General features: G+C 42.5%; 1 protein-coding gene across 1 annotated transcript; it reads left to right on the plus strand.

Moving 5' to 3' along the window:
* The first annotated feature begins 76 nt into the window (after positions 1–76).
* On the plus strand, positions 77–19,504 carry atg9b (autophagy related 9B). The gene is made up of 15 exons (XM_014140636.3): positions 77–382; positions 978–1,113; positions 1,389–1,432; positions 3,720–3,784; positions 3,907–4,077; positions 6,768–6,909; positions 7,273–8,021; positions 8,355–8,508; positions 11,398–11,577; positions 12,301–12,546; positions 12,807–13,048; positions 13,285–13,378; positions 13,486–13,573; positions 13,715–13,893; positions 15,832–19,504. Exons 2-14 carry the CDS (start codon positions 1,005–1,007, stop codon positions 13,873–13,875), a joined length of 2,445 nt encoding a protein of 814 aa, XP_013996111.1. The 5' UTR covers positions 77–382; positions 978–1,004; the 3' UTR covers positions 13,876–13,893; positions 15,832–19,504.
* Positions 19,505–26,727: the final 7,223 nt, after the last annotated feature.

Raw genomic sequence — 26,727 nt, forward strand, 5'->3', positions numbered from 1 at the left:
GATTATCTCTGTCATTGGGAAATAAAAAAAAGACATTCGTCTCGCGGAAGTGACGATCGTTAAAATTAAGTGACGTCAAATTGTGTTTTGTTGACATATGTTTGTGAAACACAAAACAGTGGAAGCCCACGAATGATCTCTAGCTATTTATCTGGCCAGCTACTGTTAGTTAGGTTGTTATCAACCCTTAATAGCTATTAGTTAAATATATAATATTGGTTATTCCAATAGCTCGACAAATAACGTTGAAGTCCAGGCCACTTGAATTTAGAATTCTGCGAATGGACCGTGAAGGGAACAATAACGTTAATAGCATTACATCAAGGCAAGGATAAACGAGTAACGTTAACTGACTGGCAAGCAAGAAAATAAGCTGATCGAGGTAAGAACAGTTAGCTACCTTGCTAGATAGTTAGCTACTTGGTAGTTTGTTGCTGCCTTTGTTGGTGTTAGGTAACGTTAACCATTCAACGTCACATTGTAATGCTACGTATCTAACTAACGTTAACTAGCGTAATAGCTACAGTAGCAAACTATCCCCAGCTGTCTGCTTTCGCTTTAGCGAATGTTTGCTAGCTGTAAAATGACTGGTTGGTTGTTGACAACAAGTAACCAACATAACCCAATATTTAATAAATCTAACTAACATTAGATATGTAACGTTATGTCTATTTCTGTTAGCTAGCCAACGTTACCTGTCACACTGTCGTGAACACGACTGCTAGCTAACGTTAGCAAGTTAGATTCCAAGAAAGGCAAGAATGCATAGAAGACCAGATATTTTAAACCTAACGTTACACTTACTTGGTTATCTATCTGAATGTTGTTGACAGCTCATCTTGCTATGAATTGTCTCACACAGCTGACATCTATGTAGTGTGTGTTCACTGTGTCTGACACTCGTCGTTGATGAATGCTGCTCTTTTTCAATCCACACCACAATAACACTGTGTGTGTTCCCAACTTGCCTATTGGAGGAGGTACAGGGGAGAATGTGAAGGACAATGGCGAACTTTGAAGCTTACCAGGAGTACCAGCGGATTGATGACTTTGAGGAGGACTCACCTCCCGGGGAGGAGGACCTATTAGTGCATGTGCCAGAGGGCCTGAGTGGTACTGTACTGGTTATATTATAACGTAATATATATTGTCCTATCAGGGATAGACATAAAGGCTATGTTATGGTATAATATGATTTGGTGTGATAATGTGATTCCTTGTAATGACACAGTACTACTATTTCCTATACGCCCAGGCTCGAGATTAACTTAAAGTTGTTGTTTTCTTCAAATCATACCTGATTACTACTGTTATTGCTGTTTTGTTGAACAAAAGTAATGGTTTCATTAAGTCTCAATGTTACTTTTATTCCCAACCCTAATTTGCAGACTCATGGCACCATATCAAGAATCTGGACAACTTCTTTACAAGAATATCCTTTTAAGACATTTGTGATAAACATGTTTCTCTGGCAATATACAGTACCAGTCAAACGTTTGAACATTCAAGGGTTTTTCTTTATTTCATTTTTTTTTTACATTGTAGAATAATAGTGAAGAGATCAAAACTATGAAACGACACATGGAATACTGTAGTAACCAAAAAAGTGCGAAACAAATCAAAATATATTTTAGATTCTTCAAAGTAGCCACCCTTTACCTTGATTACAGGTATGCACACAATTGGTGTTCTCTCAGCCTGCTTCACCTGGAATGCTTTTCCAATGGTCTTGTTCCCACATACTTGTTGGCTGCTTTTCCTTCACTCTGCGGTCCAACTCATCCCAAACCATCTCAGTTGGGTTGAGGTCGGGTGATTGTGGAGGCCAGGTCATCTGATGCAGTGTAACAGTTTAGCTTCCATCCCTTTCCTTGCTCCTACCTGGGCTCTGCACACATCGACAACAGCCACCCTCGAAGCATCGTTACCCATCGCTCCACAAAAGCCGCGGCCCTTGCAGAGCAAGGGGAACAACTACTTCAAGGTCTCAGAGCGAGTGACGTCACCAATTGAAACGCTATTAGCATACACCCCGCTAACTAGCTAGCCATTTCACATCGGTTACAGCAGCACTCCATCACTCTCCTTCTTGGTCAAATAGCCCTTACACAGCGGGGAGATGTGTTGGGTCATTGTCCTGTTGAAAAATAAATGATAGGCCTACTAAGTGTAAACCAGATGGGATGGTGTATCGCTGCAGAATGCTATGGTAGCCATGCTGGTTACGTGTGCCTTGAATTCTAAATAAGTTGCAGACAGTGTCACCAACAAAGCACCATCACACCTCCTCCTCCATGCTTCACGGTGGTAACCACACATGTGGAGATCGTCCGTTCACCTACTCCGCATCTCACAAAGACATGGCGGTTGGAACCAAAATTCTCAAATTTGGACTCATCAGACCAAAGGACAGATTTCCAATGGTCTAATGTCCATTGCTTGTGTTTCTTGGCCCAAGCAAGTCTCTTCATCTTATTGGTGTCCTTTAGTAGTGGTTTCTTCACAGCAATTTGACCATGAAGGCCTGATTCAAGCAGTCTCCTCTGAACAGTTGATGTTGAGATGTGTCTGTTACTTGAACTTTGTCAAGCATTTATTTGGACTGCAATTTCTGAGGCTGGTAACTCTAATGAACTTATCTTCCACAGAAGAGGTAACTCTGGGTGTTCCTTTCCTGTGGCGGTCCTCATGAGAGCCAGTTTCACAGCGCTTGATGATTTTTGCGACTGCACTTGAGAAACTTTGAAAGTTCTTGACATTTTACGTATTGACATACCTTCATGTCTTAAAGTAATGATGGACTGTCATTTCTCTTTGCTTATTTGAGCTGTTATTGCCCTAATATGGACTTGGTCTTTTACCAAATAGGGCTATCTTCTGTATAACACCCCTAACTTGTCACAATACAACTGATTGGCTCAAACACATTAAGAAGTAAAGAAATTCCACAAATTAACTTTTAACAAGGCACACCTGTTAATTGAAACGCATTCCAGGTGACTACCTCATGAAGCTGGTTGAGAGAATGCCAAGAGTGTGCAAAGCTGTCATCAAGTCAAAGGGTACTTTGAAGAATCTTAAATATAAAATATATTTAGATTTTTTTGGTTACTACATGATTCCATATATGTTATGTCATAGTTTTGATGTCTTCACTATTATTCTACAATGTAGAAAATAGTAAAAATAAAGAAAAACCCTTGAATGAGTAGGTGTATCCAAATCTTTGACTGGTACTGTGTATTGTAGCTTATTGTTTTGGAAATATGCATTACTTTCAGTATGATGTTTAAAATTGCAGCTTTATCATGTCTGTTATCATTATTATCACCTAACAATCTCATTTAGAAAGGAGCAATTTTAAACACCGCTTTGACATTAATATGATTCTGACAGTACGATGTGGCTGTAAATAAATGCAGCTCATGATGCACAGTGACTTTAAATAAGAGACTTGCCTCAGGAGAACGACTTTCAATTATGTGTGTCCTTCCAGAATGTCCTCTGTACTTTAATGATATTGATGCCATACTGGTTCACTTTACGTTGCTTTGTTGTGGTTTTGTTTCTCTGTAACGGATGTATTAAGTCTACGTAAAAAAACCTACATCATGGTTATTATTTGATTAGCCATCAACGATTACTTCAAGAGTGGTTGTTTTGTAGGCTATGATAAAAAAAAAACACTTGACTCTGTTTTCCTTAACTCAAATTTCCACATCTATCAGTTTCATCAGAAAAATGGCTTTGCTTGTATGATGTTATCAGAGTTCTTTGAACTTTTGTAAGTATATCCATTTGTTTACAAACCTCATGTTAATGTAAGATTGTTTCAACTTTTAAGACAATATTCAAAGTTTATATCGGCTAATGTTTAACCCCAACATCTCAAACTCCTTATTGCAGTCAGTTCCTGTTTGTGGTCACTTTCACAACATTCCTCTTCAACTGTGTGGAGTATGATATACTGTTTGCCAACCGGGCAGTGAACCACACAGGACCTAGCCAGAACCCCCTGGACAGAAACAAGGTCTCTCTGCCTGATGCCATCCTACCAAGCCAGCAGTGCACTGAGAGGTAGGTCAATCAACATTGGCTTAATAGGTGGATTGGTAGCCTATATAGGCATGTGTAGTTGAGGTAGAAATACTTGTCATTGTTGCCAGTTCAGGTTTATTGTTTTTGTACATGATCCCTCAGAAACAAATCTGAGTCCTTGACTGCAAAGGTAATTTTGGGTGGTTTTCTGACGTACCCCTTGTCTTACCACTAAAACGCCTCTTCCCCCATGTGACCTACTTGTTATGTGTATTTACTGACATGTATGTGTAACTGTTAGATGCACACACACACACTACTTGTTAATGTTTTTACATGTATGTCAATTGTAAAGTGTTTTGTCTTTAATGTCTTATTCATTTTATGTCGAACCCCAGTAAGACTAGCTGTCACTAATGGGGATCGCAAAATCACTGCCAATGCCAGAATGTAAATCCATCTTCATGACATTGGGTATTTTATTCTCTTGTGACTAGACAGAATTATACTAGGGTATACATCTCAGAGCCTGCAGAACTTCATCAGGCCTGAAAAGGGGATTTCCAGCTAAATGTAATGATGACCTGTAATTCTGAGGCTAATGTTTGCTTATTGGGTTGTGTCAGATGAGGTTTTACTGTAAGACATGCTCACATTCATAGAGATACGCTGTGGAGCGCAGAGCTCTGGCCTACTTTCACATTGCCTGTGGGTTATACTTCCACTCAGAACATTATGATGAAGAAATCATTTTCTTGTTTATTAGAGATGCTAATTGCGATATGAGCTCTTTTGAGTGGCGAAGTCTTATCATTGTCATTTCCTATTATCTAATTGGAAATTAGATAATTAATTTGGAGTGCTATTGGCATGTACGTCTAATTGTGTTCAATGGACTGAGGGAAGGCTGCTGTTTTAATGAAATTTGATCCAAAGTTATTTTAGTTAGCCTTGTGTGCTGTGAACTAGGTGAACCCTTGTGTTGAAGAGCTTAGTTAGTTAGACCTACCGAGCAAAGGCTTTGGTAGTCATGACTTCTCTGTCAAAGACAAATCTGAAATATAAATTAAGTTCCCTGCAACTACATTTGAATAGTTTATTTCAAAATACTAAATCATCCGCATAGCCTCGGCCTAAAACACTTGGAAACACGAGGCAAGTTGCAACACCGTCAGCCTGTAGTTGATGACAGGTTCTTGAAGCAGGTTATTTGTGTATCAGTGCACTGTGTTCAGAGTAATACCAGGGAAAACAATGTAATGGATAGCCCCTACATGGTAAGTCTCACACAGGGACAGCTCACTGAGTAGCTGAAAGGAGTCACTCTTGAGGTCTGGGCAGGCAGTCTGTGGACCCCATGACACACCCAAGCTCTGCTGCGAGACCCAGTCCCCTCCACCACAGCCACATTTCTTTCCAAGATGGATAAACAAGCTTTCCTGTTTTCATCTCATTAATCTGGTTCTGCACACAATCACAATCATAGGCTCCCCCCCCCCCCCCCCCCCCGAATCCCTTCTCTAAGAACCCTCCATGACTGAATGGGTGTTTAGACGGAAGATGATGACACACCACTGCTAGGAATTCTAATCGAGGAACAGTATGTCCCATCATTTAAAACCACAGACTTTGCCTGCTCTCCTAACTCCTCCCTATTTTACCATTTGAGTTGGTCTGGAAATGAAAAGATGTCACACAAATCCGGAAGTAGCCTAACTTTGTCACGTTGTTTGTTTTTAGTTTTTTTATTTCCAAATTAAACTCCTGAATGTATGTTTATGTTCATTGTTCATTCTCCTGAATATGTTTACCAGGGTGGTTACCTAGATCAGGGGTTCCCAAACTTCCAGCATTAGGGAACACCCCCCCACTAATGATGCACTACCCAATTTTTTAATTGCACCTTGTGCATTCTACTATTTAAACTTTCAAGAGTAAGTTGAAAAGTGAACTAAGTTTCTTTAAAAAAAAAAAAATTGGAGTTTAGGAACTACTGAGCTAGATCATAACCTGTGTGTGACTTGTTCTGTGTTTTGAAATGACATGGGATACTTAAAAGTTTACCAGCTGATTCTCAGCAGCTCTCTGAAACGCAGGAGAGACAACGTTAGTTGGACATAACCAAGCCACCCACCCACCTTAAACAGGAGTTAATTTACCTAAGATACCTCTCAGGCCCAACAACATACATTACAACATAAGGTTGGTTCAGGTCACGTGTGAGGAGTCTTAAACTAACAGATTTTTAAGGCTCCTTTACTCTCATTTGTAGATAGTTAGTTATGGTCATACATCAATGGTGGATATAAATAATTTTGACCTTCTATGCATGGCCTGCATCATCATCCAAAGGGGTATAGTAGTAGGTGCCAGGTGCACCTGTTTGACTGTGTCAAGAACTGCAATGCTGCTGGGTTTTTCACGCTCAACAGTTTCCCTTGTGTATCAGGAATGGTCCATCACCCAAAGGACATCCAGCCAACTTGACACAACTGTGAGAAGCATTGGAGTCAACATGGGCCAGCATCCCTGTGGGACGCTTTCAACACCTTGTAGAGTCCATGCCCTGACGAATTGAGGCTGTTCTGAGGGCAAAGGGGGTGCAACTCAATATTAGGAAGGTGTTCCTAATGTTTTATACCCTCTATACACATGCATTCATTGAAATCAACCTCTAATGTCAAACAGAGAATAAAAATATGAATTATTTCATCCCTTCTTTTCCCCAGGATCCAGGAGAACAGTTGGATCATCTTCCTGCTCATCATGGCGACCATCTTCTGGGTCTACCGGATGATCAAGGTCTTCTGCAACATCCTCAGCTACTGGGAGATACGCCAGTTCTACATCAAAGCACTGAAGATCAGCATGGTAAGGCTTTTTTTATGTCCACTGGACATAAGGGGTTGACATTTTTATGTCAACCCCAACATTTTATGTCAACCCCTTAAAGGTTTCAGGGACCAGGAATAACACATTAAGGGATAATTGTATTTTACTTTTGATCCTAGAGTCTCATGAAACAGTGGTATGCCGATTATTTATTTATTTATTTATTTATTTTATTTTTTTCAGACCGTTTTAGCTTACTGTAGTTGTCAGTTTCCTTGGAATCCATTGGTTTCAAAATATATAAAGAAAAACGTTTGTTATACCCACCCAGCTTACCTGTAAGTAGGTGTCCCTCATATCAGGGTACAAAGTCTGAACACCTTTGACCTCTCCCCTTTCCAGGACGAGCTGTGTAACTTCACATGGCAGGAGGTCCAGGACCGTCTGATCAGCCTGCAGCGGGAGCAGCAGATGTGTATCCACAAGAAGGAGCTAACTGAGCTGGACATCTACCACCGCATCCTGCGATTCAAGAACTACATGGTGGCCATGGTCAATAAGTCCCTGTTACCTGTACAGCTTCAGCTCCCCCTTCTGGGAAACCTGGTGTTCCTCACCCAGGGCCTCAAGTACAACTTTGAGCTGATTCTCTTCTGGGGTCCGGGGTCGCTGTTCCAGAACAAATGGAACCTGCACCCTAAGTACAAGCGAGCAGGGAACCGTCTGGAGCTGGCTCAGCAGCTGAGCCGGGTCATTCTTCTACTAGGCGTGGCCAACCTGCTCCTCTGCCCCTTCATCCTGGTGTGGCAGGTGCTCTACGCCTTCTTCAGCTACACCGAGGTCATCAGGAGGGAGCCAGGGAGTCTGGGAGCACGCCGCTGGTCTATGTTCGGCCGCCTCTACCTGCGCCACTTCAATGAGCTGGACCACGAGCTGCATGGCAGGCTAGGCCGCGGCTACAAGCCCATCTCCAAGTACATGAACTCGTTCACCTCGCCGCTCCTCACCGTGCTGGCCAAGAACGTGGCGTTCTTCTCGGGCTCGGTGCTGGCCGTGCTCATCGCACTGACCGTATATGATGAGGATGTCTTGACCGTGCAGCACATCCTGACCGCCATCACCGTGCTGGGAGTGGTTATCACCATCACCAGGTAAGCCACGGGACAGGGGGAATGGTGACCTCTCGGGACCTCTCTTGCAGTGATTTGTGGCTGTGTATCATTTGAAAAAGTCGTTCCTTACCCCTTCCCATTGCAGAGTTGGTATGCAACAGCTCCACCTAGATTCCACCATATTGTTGTCACCCCACCAGTTCTAACAGACAGTAATGAGCGAGGGAGCAGAAGGGAACGTCTTTGTTAGAGAACATTTCAGCCTATGTTAAACCCCCAGACATACCAGTCTGTCCATAATCCATATAATATGTTGTGTTAAATGTTGTGTGAAATAGAGAGATGATGTCTGTGAATATGCCCTCCTCCTAGGTCCTTCATCCCAGACGAACACATGGTGTGGTGCCCGGAGCAGCTGCTGCAGTGTGTGCTGGCTCACATCCACTACATGCCAGACCACTGGAGGGGCAACGCCAACAAGAGCGAGACCCGGGACGAGGTGGCACAGCTGTTTCAGTACAAAGCGGTGGGTGAGAAGGGCCAGACAGTAAATAGAGACTGCTCATTGGCTGCAGCTTAGATAGAATGGAACTACTCAACTATTCAGAGTGTACAAAATATTAGGAACACCTTCCTAATATTGAGTTGCACCCCTTTTGCACTCAGAACATCCTCAATTCGTCGAGGCATGGACTACAAGATGTCGAAAGCATTCCACAGGGATGCTGGCCCATGTTGACTCCAATGCTTCCCACAATTGTCAAGTTGGCTGGATGTCCTTTGGGTGGTGGACCATTTTTGGTTCACACGGGAAACTGTTGAGCGTGAAAAACCCAGCAGCGTTGCAGTTCTTGACACAAACAGGTGCCTGGCACCTACTACCATACACCGTTCAAAGGCACTTAAATATTTTGTCTTACCCATTCACCTTCTGAATGGCACTAATACACAATCCATGTCTCAATTGTCTCAATGCTTAAAAATCCTTCTTTAACCTGCCTCCTCCCCTTCATATACACTGATTGAAGTGGATTTAACAAGTGACATCTATAAGGTATCATAGCTTTCACCTGGATTCAGCTGGTCAGTGTATGACTTTATGACATACGATCTGAAATTGAAATGCTCTTGTAACTAGGGCTGTTGCGGTGGGCGTATTACCGCCACACTGGCGGTCATGAGTCATGAAGGCAGTCAAATTCCACATGACCGTTTAGTCACGGTAATTAGGCTTCTCCAAGCTCTGATTCTGCTGCTGGTCATTAGTAGCCTACCAAACTTGCTAACTGTCACTCTGACATCAATGCAAATGTAATCAAAAATCTAATCAAACACTTCATGATAGCTCATTAGCTCATGTTACGCAACATTTCCATAGGCTATGCAATTGTGGAAGAAAACAGTGATGGCCGCTATTAAAAAATAGGAGGATCCAATTAGCTTTCTATAGGCTAAGCCTACTATATTTATTTCTCAACTTTCCTAATATTAAGCTCATTGCTTCTCTTTACAACTGGAGTACAGCCTACCTGGCTGGCATGAAAATGAACCATGTGAAAAAGTGTCCTCCATTCGCTATTTAAGTACGTAGATGACATGTCTTTTTTCCCGCTGCCCTGTTTCGATACAGGTGCATGATAATGGTCTATTCTAAATCAAAACAAATGTCACACATATATTATTTAGTATACACTACTGGTCAAATATTTTAGAACACCCACTCATTCAAGGGTTTTTCTTTTTACTATTTTCTATATTGTAGAATAATTGTGAAGACATCAAAACTATGAAATAACACATGGAATTATGTAGTAATCAAAAAAGTGTTACACAAATCAAAATATATTTGAGATTCTTCTAGCCACCCTTTGCCTTTGACAGCTTTGCACACTCTTGGCATTCTCTCAACCAGCTTCACCTGGAATGCTTTTCCAACAGTCTTGAAGGTGTTCCCACATATGCTGAGCACTTGTTGGCTGCTTTTCCTTCACTCTGCAGTCCCACTCATCCCAAACCATTTCAATTTGGTTGAGGTCGGGGGATTGTGGAGGCCAGGTCATCTGATGCAGCACTCCATCATTCTCCTTCTTGGTAAAATAGCCTTTACACAGCCTGGAGGTGTGTTGGGTCATGGTCCTGTTGAAAAACAAGTGATAGTCCCACTATGCCCAAACCAGATGGGATGGTGTATCACTGCAGAATGCTGTGGTAGCCATGCTTGTTAACTGCCTTGAATGCTAAATAAATCAGACAGTGTCACCAGCAAAGCACCACCACACCGTAACACCTCCTCCTCCATGCTTTACAGTTGGAAATATACATGCAGAGATCGTCCATTCACCTACTCTGCGTCTCTCAAAGACACGGCGGTTGGAACCAAAATTCTCAAATTTGGACATTGGACCAAAGGAAATATTTCCACCGGTCTGCTCGTGTTTGTTGGTCCAAGCAAGTCTCTTTTTATTATTGGTGTCCTTTAGTAGTGGTTTCTTTGCAGCAATTTGACCATGAAGGCCTGATTCACACAGTCTCCTCTGAACAGTTGATGTTGAGATGTCTGTTTTTATTTAACCTTTATTTAACTAGGCAAGTCAAGTTAAGAACAAATTCTTATTTATAATGACAGCCTATACTGGCCAAACCCAGACGACGCTGGGCCAATTGTGCTCCGCCATATGGGACTCCCAATCACGGCTGGTTGTGATACAGCCTGGATTCGAACCAGGGTGTCTGTAGTGACTCCTCTAGCACTGAGATGCAGTGCCTTAGACCGCTGCGCCACTCGGGAGCTGTTACTTGTACTCTGTGAACCATTTATTGGGCTGCAATTTCTGAGGCTGGTAACTCTAATGAACGTATGCTCTGCAGCAGAGGTAACTCTGGGTCTTCTATTCCTGTGGCGGTCCCCATGAGAGCCAGTTTCATCATAGCGCTTGATGGTTTTTGCGACTGCACTTGAGGAAACTTAAAAAATTCTATAAATTTTCCCTATTGACCCTCATGTCTTAAAGTGATGTTGTTAGTAACAATGTTAGTAACAATTGAAAAAAGTAAGGGACCTAAACAGCTACCCTGGGGAATTCCTGATTCTAATTGGATTATATTTGATAGGCTTCCATAAAAGAAAACCCTCTGTGTTCTGTTAGACAAGTAACTCTTTATCCACATTATAGCAATGGGTGTAAAGCCATAACACACGTTTTTCCAGCAGCAGACTATGATCAATAATGTCAAAAGCTGCACTGAAGTCTAACAAGACAGCCCCCACAATCAGTTTATCATCAATTTATTAACAATCAGTGAATGACATAGGCTATGTGAAAATTCAAGTTAAGGGTGCAGATATCAAGTCTGAATACCATCAAATCCAGTATTGTCTGTCTTTGTGTCTGTGTCTCTGTGTCTGTCTGTTTAGCTGTTTATCCTGGAGGAGCTGCTTAGCCCCATCGTCACGCCCTTCATTCTCATCTTCCTCCTGAGGAACAAGTCCCTGGAGATCATTGACTTCTTCAGGAACTTCACTGTGGAGGTAGTTGGGGTCGGAGACATCTGCTCCTTCGCACAGATGGACATCCGTCGTCATGGAAACCCTCTGGTTAGTGCCTGTAATTTAGGGTATGGGAAAGGGACGTTGATATGGAAAGTATTGTCATTACTTTGTTGAAATGAAGACTCTCACTGCTGTTTTTAGGTCAGTGATCACCAGGTCATCGTTATTGCATCAGAAATTAATGTGAATGCGTCCTCTCCTGATATTAGTCACTTATGCATAGTTATTTTATATATTTTTTTGTTATTTACCCCCTTTTTCTCCATAATTTCATGATATCCAATTGCCATCCAATTACTATCTTGTCTCATCACTGCAACTCCCCAACGGGCTCAGGAGAGGCGAAGGTCGAGTTATGCTTCCTTCAAAACATGACCCGCCAAGCTGCGCTTCTTAACACCCGCTCGCTTAACCCGGAAGCCAGCTACACCAATGTGTCAGAGGAAACGCCTTTCAACTGACGACTGAAGTAAAACTGCAGGTGCCCGGCCTGCACAATGAGTCACTAGAGCGCAATGAGCCAAGTAAAGCCCCCCGGCCAAACCCTCCCCTCACCCGGACGACGCTGGGCCAGTTGTGCGCCGTCCTATGGGACTCCCGATCACGGCCGGTTGTGACACAACCTGGGATGGAACCCCAGGCTGTTGTGACGTCACAACACTGAGATGCAAAGGCTTAGACCGCTGCACCACTCAAAAGGCCGCATAGTACATTTTTTTCAATATTGCATTGTTCCAGTGAGTAATTGTCACACATTGTCTGTTTCAGTGGATGTCTGAGGGCCAGACGGAGGCGTCTGTGTACCAGCAGGCTGAGAACGGCAAGACTGAGCTGTCCCTGATGCACTTCACCATCAAGAACCCCCGTTGGCAGCCCCCCCAGGAGAGCTCAGTGTTCATCAGCCATCTGAAGGAGAAGGTGCACCAGGACGCCCAGGGAGGACCCCCTACCCAGCTGCTGCTCTCTGAGGCCCCGCTCTGCTCCTCACTGCTCTCCAACGGGTCCGGCAATGAAGTTAGTAACTACAGTAACTCCCCACTACACCCACATCCCCATCCAGCTAATTCATTGTCAGTCACAGTTAGTACACAGGTAGATATTTTCCTCAACACTATAATGGCAACCCGACTCTGCTAGTCATTCAACTGTTTCATCCAACAATGATGTCAATGTATTGCAATTTGACTAAGGTTTGTTATTGGATTACAGTATGTTGAGTTATATCTTGACAATTTGCTTGTGTACTGACCTCTGGGTTATGTTTTCCTGTCCAGCCTGACAACCTATTGGCAAGTGTCCTGGCCCACCCTGTGCTGACCGCGTCAGGCCTACCAGGCCGAGACCGCCGCTTCGTTCCTCCCAGCACGGCTGCCTCTGCCGCCGCCAGCGTCCTGGCCTCGCTATCCAGCTCCCACTCTCAGCTCCCCCACGCCAGCCGCTCCCGCTCGCATGTCCATCTGCCTTCCACCCACCCCGACAGCACCATGTACTGCAGTGACCGCACCATCATCGACAGGTAGGTAGACCGACACCATGCTCTGCAAACACACACTCTGCAAACACAACACTGTTGTCTAGGTTCATCCATAACGCAAAAGTGTTGATTGATTTGATACAGTACCTGCTTGTCGAAGGTGCATTATTGATTGAATATGAGGTTAGTTGATAGTCTGTGAATTAAGTGATTAATAACAATGTACTTAGATGTTTTTTTTTTTACTTGCTGATAATAGCTTGTTTTTATTTCCTCAGCATGTCAGCCAGTGATTCTCGAATGAAGAGCACTACATTGCTTTCAGAGTTTGCCTCGGCTGAGATGAGTCTCCATGCTATTTACATGCATGAGGTAGGTAACCTCGAAGAGGTGGCCTCAGGGTCCTTCTTTTCATTTACCTTTCTACACGCACACACACACCCCCCGAGCGTGTGACGTGTGTTCCACTCTGTCCCTAGGTCCACCAACAGAACTCGCTCCCCCACCAGAGGACATTCGGCCAGTGGCAGAACCCAGTGCCAATGAGAGAGCTAGGCAGCAACGCTGGTACGAAACAGTCATTCTGTTTTTACTTACGTAAGATCTTGGCTAACGTCAGATGGAGCGTGTTTGGTTGTTGATCGTTTTTAGCTTATGACATCCAGTTGACCAACTGTCTATGCTCCGACCCTCTATCTACGCAATCAGGTTCTCAGATGCACAGCGTCCACACAGCAGTCAGCCTGTCTAATATGCCCACCCCGCTGTGTCTGGGAGGCTGGACGGAGGAAGAGGAGGGGGATGCAGAGGAAGAGGAAATCCTCAACAGCGGGTCGACTCCTAAACAGGACTCTAGGAGTAGCTATTGAAGTGCCTTAAATAAATAGGTTTGTTCCATCACATCTCTAGATGTACATCTCAAATGTAGAGAATTATTGTGCCATCTAAACCGCTGTGAAATAGCTTTATAACCAAAAATATGAAATAGCTTTATAACCAAAAATATTTTTCAGCTGTTTCAAGCTGATGTACAAAACCGAAAGTAAAAAGAAGCAAAAATTAAACTTGTGGAGGGGAAACAGAAATATTGCACATATAATGGATCTACTGCTTATCAGACTTGCTTTCAGTGACTAAAATGTATATTTGAAAACAGTCGGGTCATACAGAATTACATTATGGACCTTTTAAAAATATATACACTGCTCAAAAAAATAAAGGGAACACTTAAACAACACAATGTAACTCCAAGTCAATCACACTTCTGTGAAATCAAACTGTCCACTTAGGAAGCAACACTGATTGACAATAAATTTCACATGCTGTTGTGCAAATGGAATAGACAACAGGTGGAAATTATAGGCAATTAGCAAGACACCCCCAATAAAGGAGTGGTTCTGCAGGTGGGGACCACAGACCACTTCTCAGTTCCTATGCTTCCTGGCTGATGTTTTGGTCACTTTTGAATGCTGGCGGTGCTTTCACTCTAGTGGTAGCATGAGACGGAGTCTACAACCCACACAAGTGGCTCAGGTAGTGCAGCTCATCCAGGATGGCACATCAAATGCGGGCTGTGGCAAGAAGGTTTGCTGTGTCTGTCAGCGTAGTGTCCAGAGCATGGAGACGCTACCAGGAGACAAGCCAGTACATCAGGAGATGTGGAGGAGGCCGTAGGAGGGCAACAACCCAGCAGCAGGACCGCTACCTCCGCCTTTGTGCAAGGAGGAGCAGGAGAAGCACTGCCGGAGCCCTGCAAAATGACCTCCAGCAGGCCACAAATGTGCATGTGTCTGCTCAAACGGTCAGAAACAGACTCCATGAGGGTGGTATGAGGGCCCGACGTCCACAGGTGGGGGTTGTGCTTACAGCCCAACACCGTGCAGGACGTTTGGCATTTGCCAGAGAACACCAAGATTGGCAAATTCGCCACTGGCGCCCTGTGCTCTTCACAGATGAAAGCAGGTTCACACTGAGCACGTGACAGACGTGACAGAGTCTGGAGACGCCGTGGAGAACGTTCTGCTGCCTGCAACATCCTCCAGCATGACCGGTTTGGCGGTGGGTCAGTCATGGTGTGGGTGGCATTTCTTTGGGGGGCCGCACAGCCCTCCATGAGGTAGCCTGACTGCCATTAGGTACCGAGATGAGATTGTGAGACCATATGCTTGTGAGACCATATGCTGGTGCGGTTGGCCCTGGGTTCCTCCTAATGCAAGACAATGCCAGACCTCATGTGGCTGGAGTGTGTCAGCAGTTCCTGCAAGAGGAAGGCATTGATGCTATGGACTGGCCCGCTCGTTCCCCAGACCTGAATCCAATTGAGCACATCTGGGACATCATGTCTCTCTCCATCCACCAATGCCACGTTGCACCACAGACTGTCCAGGAGTTGGCGGATGCTTTAGTCCAGGTCTGTGAGGAGATCCCTCAGGAGACCATCCGCCACCTCATCAGGAGCATGCCCAGGCGCTGTAGGGAGGTCATACAGGCACGTGGAGGCCACACACACTACTGAGCCTCATTTTGACTTGTTTTAAGGACATTACATCAAAGTTGGATCAGCCTGTAGTGTGGTTTTCCACTTTAATTTTGAGTGTGACTCCAAATCCAGACCTCCATGGGTTGATAAATTGGACTTCCATTGATTCTTTTTGTGTGATTTTGTTGTCAGCACATTCAACTATGTAAAGAAAAAAGTATTTAATAAGATTATTTATTTCCTTCAGATCTAGGATGTGTTGTTTAAGTGTTCCCTTTATTTTTTTGAGCAGTATATATATCCCTCAAGGGATGTGTGGCTGACTGTCTTTTCTCTTCTTTTGCAGTGTTTACACTTTCCTTTCTGGATGAACATTGTGGCCTTAGATGATCTTTTTGGAGTATAGGATAGATAGGACCTTTATGACGTCACACAGCACAGGCAGCTGGGGAACTCATTGGATAACCACTGTCTCCATGCCTCTCCTCCTATCATATCAAGAGGTGTTGTCGTCAGGGAAACCAACTGTATGTCTTCCGTCCCTCTCTCCATGTCATTGTTTTGTTATAGACTGTATTTACATAGCTCATAGAGGTGTGTGTGTGTGCGTGTGCGTGTGCGTGTGTGCGTGCGTGCGTGCGTGCGTTGGGACTCTGGGAAAGAGTGGCATGCACAGCTAGGACACTTGCAGGGCAGGCTTGAGCATGGTACGTAGCAAAACCTGTCACACTTTTGTTACGTATTCATGTTTTTAATATATATATATATATATATATATATATATATATATATATATATATATATATATATGTGTATGTGTTTGATTTGTGCATTTGGGAGGTTTACAATGTGGGTCTGTGTTCACTTTCTCATGGTGGAAATGGTGTCTTTCCTGGTGCTGAAGAGTGAAGGTGTATCATACTAGCTGCCTGACCATTTTCACTACATGAGGAAAGTTAAGTGCAAAATTCTACATTGGCGTATTTGGCCCTTACTTATTGCTTGACATTTGTAAATACACTTTAGCATCTTACCTCTATATGAATATTTAAGTTTTGTTGTTTTTAGTCCTTGGGGCAGTTTTAATCCTTGGGGGAGATGAAAAGTACTGAAAACAGTGACATGAAGCAGGCTGCAACTATACTACTGCTACTACAGATAGGACCCCACAAGAAAATCTGACAAAAGCCTACAGATGGGCTAGATTAATTAACCACAATTGTAAACTGGATAAAATCTAATTAAAAGCTGCTGTCTGATTTAAATGGGCCTAATATTATTCTCTTTCTTTAAAATCTTGGGTGACTCTAAGACAGGATTCAACATATAATAACTTGATTATTTTGTATCAAAGTATCTTCCATGTACAGTCTCCACTGGCAACAGGGGTGTTATACTTGACAAAGGTACATACATCAAGATTACATATTTGCCGAAGCAGTAACTACATTGTTGTGGGTAGGTATGAGAATAAGCAATGGAGGGTTGCATAATATGTACAGTAAATCAAGAAGTGTTGTTGTATACAATGATTTTGCATGTACTGCTCAACATTTTGTTTACGAATCACTTTCCCCTATGTACACACAAGTGAACTTTATTATTATTTTGCAATTTCAGCAATCAGATCTTGAGGGTTAAACCTGATGGTTTTCTGTTCTACCTGATAGTTAATTGCACTCACTTGGTGTCCCCGGTCTAAATTAGTCCCTGATTAGAGGGTACAATGAAACAATACAGTGGAACTAACTTTGAAATCCAGAGTTGAGATTGAGGGTTAGAGAGGATGATGTGAGCTGGCCAATCAGCGGTCTACTCACATTAATATTTTTAATGACCTGTTATACACCCACACCATTCTGTTGTTGGGGTATGCCAACACCATTCTGTTGTTGGGGTATGCCCACACCATTCTGTTGTTGGGTATGCCCACACCATTCCAACAGAGAATAGCATTCTTTTTTTTTAAAGAATTTTACATACTTCATTCAAAAAATGTGGAAGGAAAACAACTATTTCACTCATGTTGTAATGAATTATGTCATATTTCATAGAAATCTGGAAACTGGAGAGTTACTTTAATATATTTCATTTAGTATTTATTGTTGAAAAATTATCTTTATAGTAAATCCATTCATACCAAATATGATTGGGATCTAATGTTAATAACTGAATGTCTTAACAGAAATCTTGAAGGTGCCCCATGTAAATCTAACTTGTTTTCCTTAATGTATGTCTCATACAACATTGAACAAAACTGATTTTTGGAATCTTTTTGTTAAATTGCCTTTGACAAAACATATTTGGATATGCAACTTTGACATGAAACAGTCCTTCATGCGTGGTTCAGCACCCCTTGCTGGTTTCATCAGTACAATACAACTCAAAGGAGAGCAAACTTGTCTGCATGTAAATGCTGAATGTAACCCAGCCATCATCCCTAGAAATAAGTGGCATGATGTATCATTGGTACTGTAGCCAGAATGGCTTATTGAAACATTACACAAAAGCTCCATTACTGCATCCATGTCCCACTGATACAATAACCTAGTCCACACCTATATGTATATCTCTGTATCCTCCACAACATTTTAGTCATTTAGCAGCTGCTCTTATCCAGAGCGACTTACAGTAGCGAGTGCATACATTTTTGTTCTGGTCCCTCGGTGGGAATCAAACCCACAACCCTGGCATTGCAAGCACCATGCTCTACCAACTGAGCCAAACAGGACCACTATTGTAAGACTTTAGAGAGTATATGTGTTTGACGACTTTTTCCCTTCATTTCGTTTTGTTCATTTGTGTTTTGAAGTGGTGTGGATGTAGACATCAACCCCACTATGCTAAGCTAACGTTGACTCAAAAAGTTTTGCACTGATTGAAAATAAAAATTATATTGATAGAGACCTGCATCAAACTAAATTTTAGATCAAGCCGAGGTCTCAAAGGAACAGTGAGTGGAACTCCCATCCTGAATGGCCTCTCTCACTGTATATATAATAACCATATGTAGGATTGTTATCATCCATAACGTGGGCCTATCACAGACCTGATTGTTGTTACCTCTGGTCAGCAAAGGTTCACCAATTAGTGGGAAATGTCTGTCAATGTTTTAAGTAACATTATAGGCCTAGTCAATGCCACATATGGTATTGCTGTTGGTGTTCCATTTGTTTTACTGATGTAATGATTTTTAGGGGAGACATGGTAGTTCATGAGTCTTGCCAGTTTCCGTAGCTAGATTGCACTGCCTCTCCCTATCTTTTTTTATTTTATTATTTTGCTTCTTTTTGAGCAGTGCCTTAGGGTTAGCTTTAGTTCTTATTAGAAACCATTGAAACCGTCAGAGCTAATTTTACTTTGTATTTTAGCAGCACATAATGTACAGTATTTCTTTTGGCAGGATTGTCATGTTTTGGCACCAAGTATACAGTGGGAATTGTATTCTAATATTGTTGGTGAGTCCTGTGTAACATTAACTACAACAGACTGATATTTGACATCAAAGTAGTCAAATGACTTTCACCTGATGACAGAATTAATCTGATCAAAGTGTTTCGTTCTGTACTGTCTGCCTCCACAGTCCAAAATAATCAGTTGGGGAGTGGAAATGTTTTATACCCTTTTCATTTATGTTTAATTATTATTTAATTCCATCCTTGAGGCTCCCCATTCAATATCATCGCTTCTTATCCACTACAAACCAGTCCCCCAAAAAACAAAAACATTTTGACTGGTACAAGGTGCTACGTTTTCATATTCTAGTGTTGAATAGATTTTGAGCCATCTATTCTTTGTTACTTAGGTTTGTTCTTTTTGTTTGTTTTGTTTAATTTAAGAAACACTAGCTGAGAATGAACAATGCCAAAATAACTTGTTTTCAGCAAAGCTTTATCATACACATTTTATTTGTTTTCTGTAACTGAATAGGCAAAGGAATTCTTATTGTGTGTATTTAATCATTGAAGTGTGTCCCAAGATCTAATGTACTTGATTTGAAATAAAAAATGTAATATACATTCTGTTCTAGGCATTTCTTGAGTTTCCTTGGCAATGTTTGCATTGGCACAAACTTTTCAAATAGTATTCCTGAACTGCCATGAAACATTTAATAAATAATGCATTGCACAGTCATTCTCTTTTTAAAATGTATTTTGCAGTTTATTAGTGTGATAAACAAACTGGACATAATTATTACTAGTTAACATTCAACAATTGGTATATAAGAATAGGTCTATAAATAATTTTAATTCAAACTAATTGCAAACAATTCAGAAGGTAAGAAAACAAAGCTATTGGCAGCATTTTAGAAAAAGAGCTAAATAAAAGTTGTTCACCCACCATAACTTGAAGTTCTTATTAAGTTTCTTTAACAGATCGGAGGAGTCATGGAGGTGCGATGGAGACACTTTTAGGGAGAACTCTTCTGCCCCCCCCTGGAACCTTTGCTGCCCACCTTTAAGCCTCAACTACTGCTTCTTTTTATCTGAATCTTTTGCTGCAATCATGAAAAATATGAATAAAAATGTTTAAAATATAATTAGATAATTGCAAGAAGTGCATGTTCACTTCAAGAAACATGAACTTCAAACAAATAATTAACATATGCATTTTTTGATTGAAGTGGAATTGTTCTGTCACTCACTCTTCATCATTGTGTCTTATAAACTTCCAGTGCTCAGTAGCCTCCCACTGGGCACACACTGGTTGTTTCCACGTCATTTCAATTAAATTATGTTGAACCAACATGGAATAGATATTGAATTTATGTCTGTGCCCAATGGGCTACCTGCATAGCATGATATCCTACACGGGTATTTTAGACAGGTCGTGTGATTTGTTTTGTTTGGGTGTCGTCAGATACAGTTCAGGAATATAAATATTCAAACAGATAACATCTATTATGATTTTATTTTTTAAATACTCTGAAATCAAAGATAACCCTTTTGGTTAGACCGCAAGTGGCAGTCTAACCAAAAGGGTTATCTTTCAGGATTTCTGAGTATTTTACATTACAGTATTTTTGTCACAACTTCCACCGAAGTCAGTCCCTCTCCTTGTTCGGGTGGTGTTCGGCAGTCGACGTCACCGACCTTCTAGCCATCGCTGATCCATTTGTCATTTTCCATTGGTTTTGTCTTGTCTTCCTTCACACCTGGTTCCAATCCCATCAGTTACATGTTGAGTATTTAACCCTCTGTTTCCGCTCATGTCTTTGTCGGAGTTTGTTTTGATTGTATGTGATGTGCGACGGGTTTTGTACTCACTTTGTTATTTTGTACATTTTGGTTGTTTTGGAGTTTTGTCAGCATTTATTAAATAACTCTGTTTATACCAAGTTCGTTCTCCTGCGCCTGACTTCCCTGCCACCAACACGCACCCCTTATAATTTTACACTACACGCTTGGCACACCTGTATTTGGGGAGATTCTCCCCTTCTCTGCAGCTCCTCTCAAGCTCTGTCAGGTTGGATGAGGAGCATTTCTGCGCAGCTATTTTCAGGTCTCTCCAAAGATGTTCGATTGGGTTCAAGTCCGGGCTCATGCTGGGAAACTCAAGGACATTCAGAGACTTGTCCTGAAGCCACTCCTGCGTTGTCTTGGCTGTGTGCTTATAAGGATCTCTATGCACTTTTCTCCGTTCATCTTTGCCCTGATCCTGACTAGTCTCCTAGTCCCTGCTGCTGAAAAACATCCCCACAGCATGATTCTGCCACCACCAGGTTTCCTCCTGACGTGACGCTTGGCATTCAAGCCAAAGAGTTCAATCTTGATTTCATCAGACCAGAGAATCTTGTATCTCATGGTCTGAGAGTGCTTTAGGTGCCTTTTAGCAAACTCCAAGTGTGCTGTCATGTGCCTTTTCCTGAGGAGTGGCTTCTGTCTGGCCACTCTACCATAAAGACGTGATTGGTGGAGTGCTGCAGAGATGGTTGTCCTTCTGGAAGGTTCTAACATCTCCACAGAGGACCTCTAGAGCTCTGTCAGAGTGACCATCGGGTACTTTGTCACCTCCCTGACAAGGCCCTTCTCCGCGATTGCTCAGTTTGGTGGGGGGGGGCCAGCTCAAGGAAGAGTCTTGGTGGTTCCAAACTTCTTCCATTTATGAATGATGGAGGCCACTGTGTTCTTGGGGACCTTCAATGCTGCAGAAATGTTTTGGTATTCTTCCCCAGATCTCTGGCTCAAAAAAATCCTGTCTACGGACAATTCCTTCGACCTCATGGCTTGGTTTTGCTCTGACATGCACTGTCAACTGTGGGACCTTTCCAAATGATGTCCAATCAATTGAATTTACCACAGGTGGACTCCAATCAAGTTGTAGAAACATCTCAAGGATGATCAATGGAAACAGGATGCACCTGAGCTCAATTTCGAGAATAATAGCAAAGGGTCTGAATACTTATGTAAATAAGGTATTGCTGTTTTTTACTTTTAATACATTTGCTAACATTTCAACAACCAACAAATCTATTTGTCATTATGGGGTATTGTGTGTAGAAAAAGGCTGTAATGTAACAAAATGTGGAAAAGTCATGGGATCTGAATACTTTCCGAAGGCACTGTATGTCTGCCATTCAGAAGGTGAATGGTCAAGACAAAAGAGTTAAGTGCCTTTGAACAGGTTATGGTAGTAGGTGCCAGGCACACCGAATTTAGTGTTTCAAGAACTGCAACACTTTCCCGAGTGTATCAAGAATGGTCCACCACCCAAAGGACATCCAGCCAACTTAACACAACTGAGAGAAGCATTGGAGTCAACATGGGCCAGCCTCGATGTGGAATGCTTTTGACGCCTTATAGAGCCCTTGCCCCAACAAATTGAGGCTGTTCTGAGGGCAAAAGGGGGTGCAACTCAATATTAAGAAGATGTCCCTAATGTTTTATACACATTTACACTTGCTATCTTCGAAATATGATAGGAGAGGGAAGGACGCTTTTCGATTAGTTCCTGGTTCTGAATGTCTTAACCCTGAATGTTTATACAAAGTGGGTTTACATTTAAATGAGGCTATATTTATATTTGTTGCACTCCTGTATTGAGGCAAATCATATACATTCATGCTCGCTATTACTTTGAAATGCCCATATGTGTTTCTTCAAGAAGGAAAAAAAAAAGACATTCCAAACATTTTATTCCACTAACCTCTATAACGGCGCACATTCAACTGCCTTCTGCAAATGGCGCTCCTCTGAATCCTGCTGACTCTTTTCTCTACCAGTGAGGGTGAGTGGATGCTGTGACACTGTTGATTAGGCCTGACACTATACAGTGTGTCCTGGACAACAACAAACATTTTTTTTTAAAGGAATGCTTCATTGATCATGGCTATCCAGGAGTATGCGTTATTTGGGTTATGAAACGGGTGTAATGATGCTGCATTCATAAAAAGTGGGAAACTGAAAATAAATTGTGTGCATTCACGTGCTTTAAACTCGTTAACACCGATTGGCTAATGGCAAACAAGCGATAACCATAAACTAAAAATCGACCTCGGCTACCATCCTCGTGAACAAAAACACATATTAATCGATATAGATTTTTAGAAATAATGTTTTGTTGTTGCATTTAACTGCAAAAGAATCTGCTATCGAGGTAATTTACTTAGTAGGTGATGTCAGAGTTCATAATGTGGGAGAAGTCGGAGCTCAAGGATGATAGATGAGTTTCTCACTAGTAATTACGAATTGGAGGAGCGTTCATCGATCTGTAAGCCACGCCCCAGTGGGGGGAGGCATGTAGCTCGTACATTCGAACACATTTTAAAACGGCGATACTGTAGGTCTCTCATTTTACGGTTCTGTGTAGTTATGCTAATATATTTCAGACAACTTTATTGCAGTGAATTTTATGACTTAATAAGTAAGATATCTTTGAGTAGCAGTTAAGGAAACAACGAGTCCTAGTTCTCAATATAACATTTTCTGCCTAAGTGGGCGTTGTTCCTGGATTCCTGGGATTTTCTACATTTACATTTTAGTCATTTAACAGACGCTCTTATCCAGAGCAACTTACAGTAGTGAATGCATACATTTCATTTCATGCATTTTTTTTTGTACTGGCCCCCCGTGGGAATCAAAGCCACAACCCTGGCGTTGCACACACCATGCTGGCGTTGCAAACACCATGCTCTACCAACTGAGCCACAGGGAAGACTAGTGACCAGCTCTTGGAATAAATTGTGCTCTTTGACAAGACAAACCTCGTTGGCATTAAATTCACATTATTCTTAATGACCCTCGTCCTGTCTCTGTACATTGTGTTCAGAGACTCACTTTGAGGCACATTTCGTACTCTTCAAAGAAACCACTGGTGCCAGTTTGAAATGTTGGTGTCTCCTAGGCTTGGCCCAGTAACACACTAACTGGATGGGAAATTGATAGTTGCCCTTTACTTATTGAAATGCATGGCTGAGCGACAATTTTTTCAACGTGTCAAATTGTTTGCAATGCAAATTACAATAAAGACAGCCATTGGGAATTCATTGTATGTTTTGTACGTTCTGATTTGGCCATTTTTCCCTCTAGAGCAAGTAAAATAAAGACATGTGAACTGGAAGTGTGGCTTATTTTCTTAATACTAAAGGTTGAGATATCTGGATATCAGAGATAGGCATATGCCTATGCCATACCCAGTCTGTTGGCGGGAGCTGTTGGGGACTGTCCTTTCTTCGGTGCTGGCTCACTCTCGGCTGCTGGTTAGTGCACAGATGATAGACATTGGAATCACAGTTGACTTGTAGTATTGTAATGATGATGATTTCAGAACAGTACAGAGCACAGCTTATATGTGACATGGCCTAGCTAGACACTTAATAGGTACTTCTTTTTCTGACAGGTTGTATTTAACCAAGTTGTGTTGACCACCCAGGTTCTTTCTCACTCACTGCCTTATCACCTGGGAGCTAACACATCTTTAGTAACCTGAAGTAGCAGGCGTAAGAGAGGAGTTCCCATATCCAGTTTTCATTGGAAGCTAGGTTGAAAATAGCTGTATCCCTGAAAACCAGAAGATCCAGGTTGTTGGCAACTCCACTAAGGCTACATCTTTAGTAACCAGCATCTACGGAATTACAGTCCCATTGGCTGACCCCAACAAAGGCTAAATACTATGCCTATATGGCAACAAAACCACATGCAACTGCAACGCAACTAATCCTTCCAATTGTTACATGACCTTTCGGCATCTGCATATTAGGACCATTGGGCTGAATTAAGAAAGGCAATGTTCCCACGGGTGCGCAGTAGTCCCGAGACTGGGTGCAGCTCCCCGGGACTGCACCCATGAAGAGAAGCACAAGATTGAACTTAATTTAACTTTCTAGAGTTTTCCCTGTTAACACTATCAACGTTCCCCGTTAATCAAATCAAATCAAAGTTTATTTGTCACGTGTGCTGAATACAACAGGTGTAGACCTTACAGTGAAATGCTTACTTACAGGCTCTAACCAATAGTGCAAAAAAGGTATTAGGTGAACAATTGGTAGGTAAAGAAATAAAACAACAGTAAAAAGACAGGTTATATACAGTAGCGAGGCTATAAAAGTAGCAAGGCTACATACAGACACCGGTCTGAGAAGGAAAAAAATATTAACCTTACTGAGAGGTTTCAGAAGTGCTTGAAAATTGTTGCAACACAAACATACATTCAACAACATATAGAATGCAGTTATATATATATATATCATTGTCAGGCTGATTGAGGTAGTATGTACATGTAGATATGGTTAAAGTGACTATGCATATATGATGAACAGAGAGTAGCAGTAGTGTAAAAGAGGGGTTGGCGGGTGGTGGGTGGGAAATAATGCAGATAGCCCGGTTAGCCAATGTGCACTGGTTGGTCGGCCCAATTGAGGTAGTATGTACATGAATGTATAGTTAAAGTGACTATGCATATATGATAAACAGAGAGTAGCAGCAGCGTAAAAGAGGGTTGAGTGGAGGGCACACAATGCAAATAGTCAGGGTAGCCATTTGATTACCTGTTCAGGAGTCTTATGGCTTAGGGGTAAAAACTGTTGAGAAGCCTTTTTGTCCAAGTCTTGGCACTCTGGTACCGCTTGCCATGCGGTAGCAGAGAGAACAGTCTATGACTGGGGTGGATGGGGTCTTCGACAATTTGTAGGGCATTCCTCTGACATCGCCTGGTGTAGAGGTCCTGGATGGCAGGCAGCTTAGCCCCAGTGATGTACTGGGCCGTACGCACTACCGTCTGTAGTGCCTTGTGGTCAGAGGCCGAGCAATTGCCGTACCAGGCAGTGATGCAACCAGTCAGGATGCTCTCGATGTTGCAGCTGTAGAACCTTTTGAGGATCTCAGGACCCATGCCAAATCTTTTTAGTTTCCTGAGGGGGAATAGGCTTTGTTGTGCACTCTTCACGACTGTCTTGGTGTGTTTGGACAATTCTAGTTTGTTGTTGATGTGGACACCAAGGAACTTGAAGCTCTCAACCTGCTCCACTACACCGTCGATGAGAGTGGGGGTGTGCTCGGTCCTCCTTTTCCTGTAGTCCACAATCATCTCCTTAGTCTTGGTTACCTTGAGTGATATTCTGGCACCACCCGGCCAGGTCTCTGACTTCCTCCCTATAGGCTGTCTCATCGTTGTCGGTGATCAGGCCTACCACTGTTGTGTCGTCTGCAAACTTAATGATGGTGTTGGAGTCATGCCTGGCCATGCAGTCGTGGGTGAACAAGGAGTACAGGAGGGGACTGAGCACACACCCCTGGCGAGCTCCAGGGTTGAGGATCAGCATGGCAGATGTGTTGCTACCTACCCTCACCACCTGGGGTGGCCCATCAGGAAGTCCAGGATGCAGTTGCAGAGGGAGGTGTTTAGTCCCAGGATCCTTAGCTTAGTGATGAGCTTTGAGGGCACTATGGTGTTGAATGCTGAGCTGTAGTCAATGAATAGCATTCTCACATGTGTTCCTTTTGTCCAGGTGGGAAAGGGCAGTGTTGAGTGCAATAGAGATTGCATCATCTGTAGATCTGTTTGGGCGGTATGCAAATTGGAGTGGGTCTAGGGTTTCTGGGATAATGGTGTTGATGTGAGCAATTACCAACCTTTCAAAGCACTTCATGGCTACGGACGTGAGTGCTACGTGTCTGTAGTCATTTAGGAAGGTTGCCTTTGTGTTCTTGGGCACAGGGACTATGGTGGTCTGCTTGAAACATGTTGGTATTACAGACTTAATCAGAGACATGTTGAAAATGTCAGTGAAGACACCTGCCAGTTG

This window comes from Salmo salar, chromosome 14 (genome assembly GCF_965601325.2).
Source record: "Salmo salar chromosome 14, fSalSal1, whole genome shotgun sequence".
Lineage (NCBI taxonomy): Eukaryota > Metazoa > Chordata > Actinopteri > Salmoniformes > Salmonidae > Salmo > Salmo salar.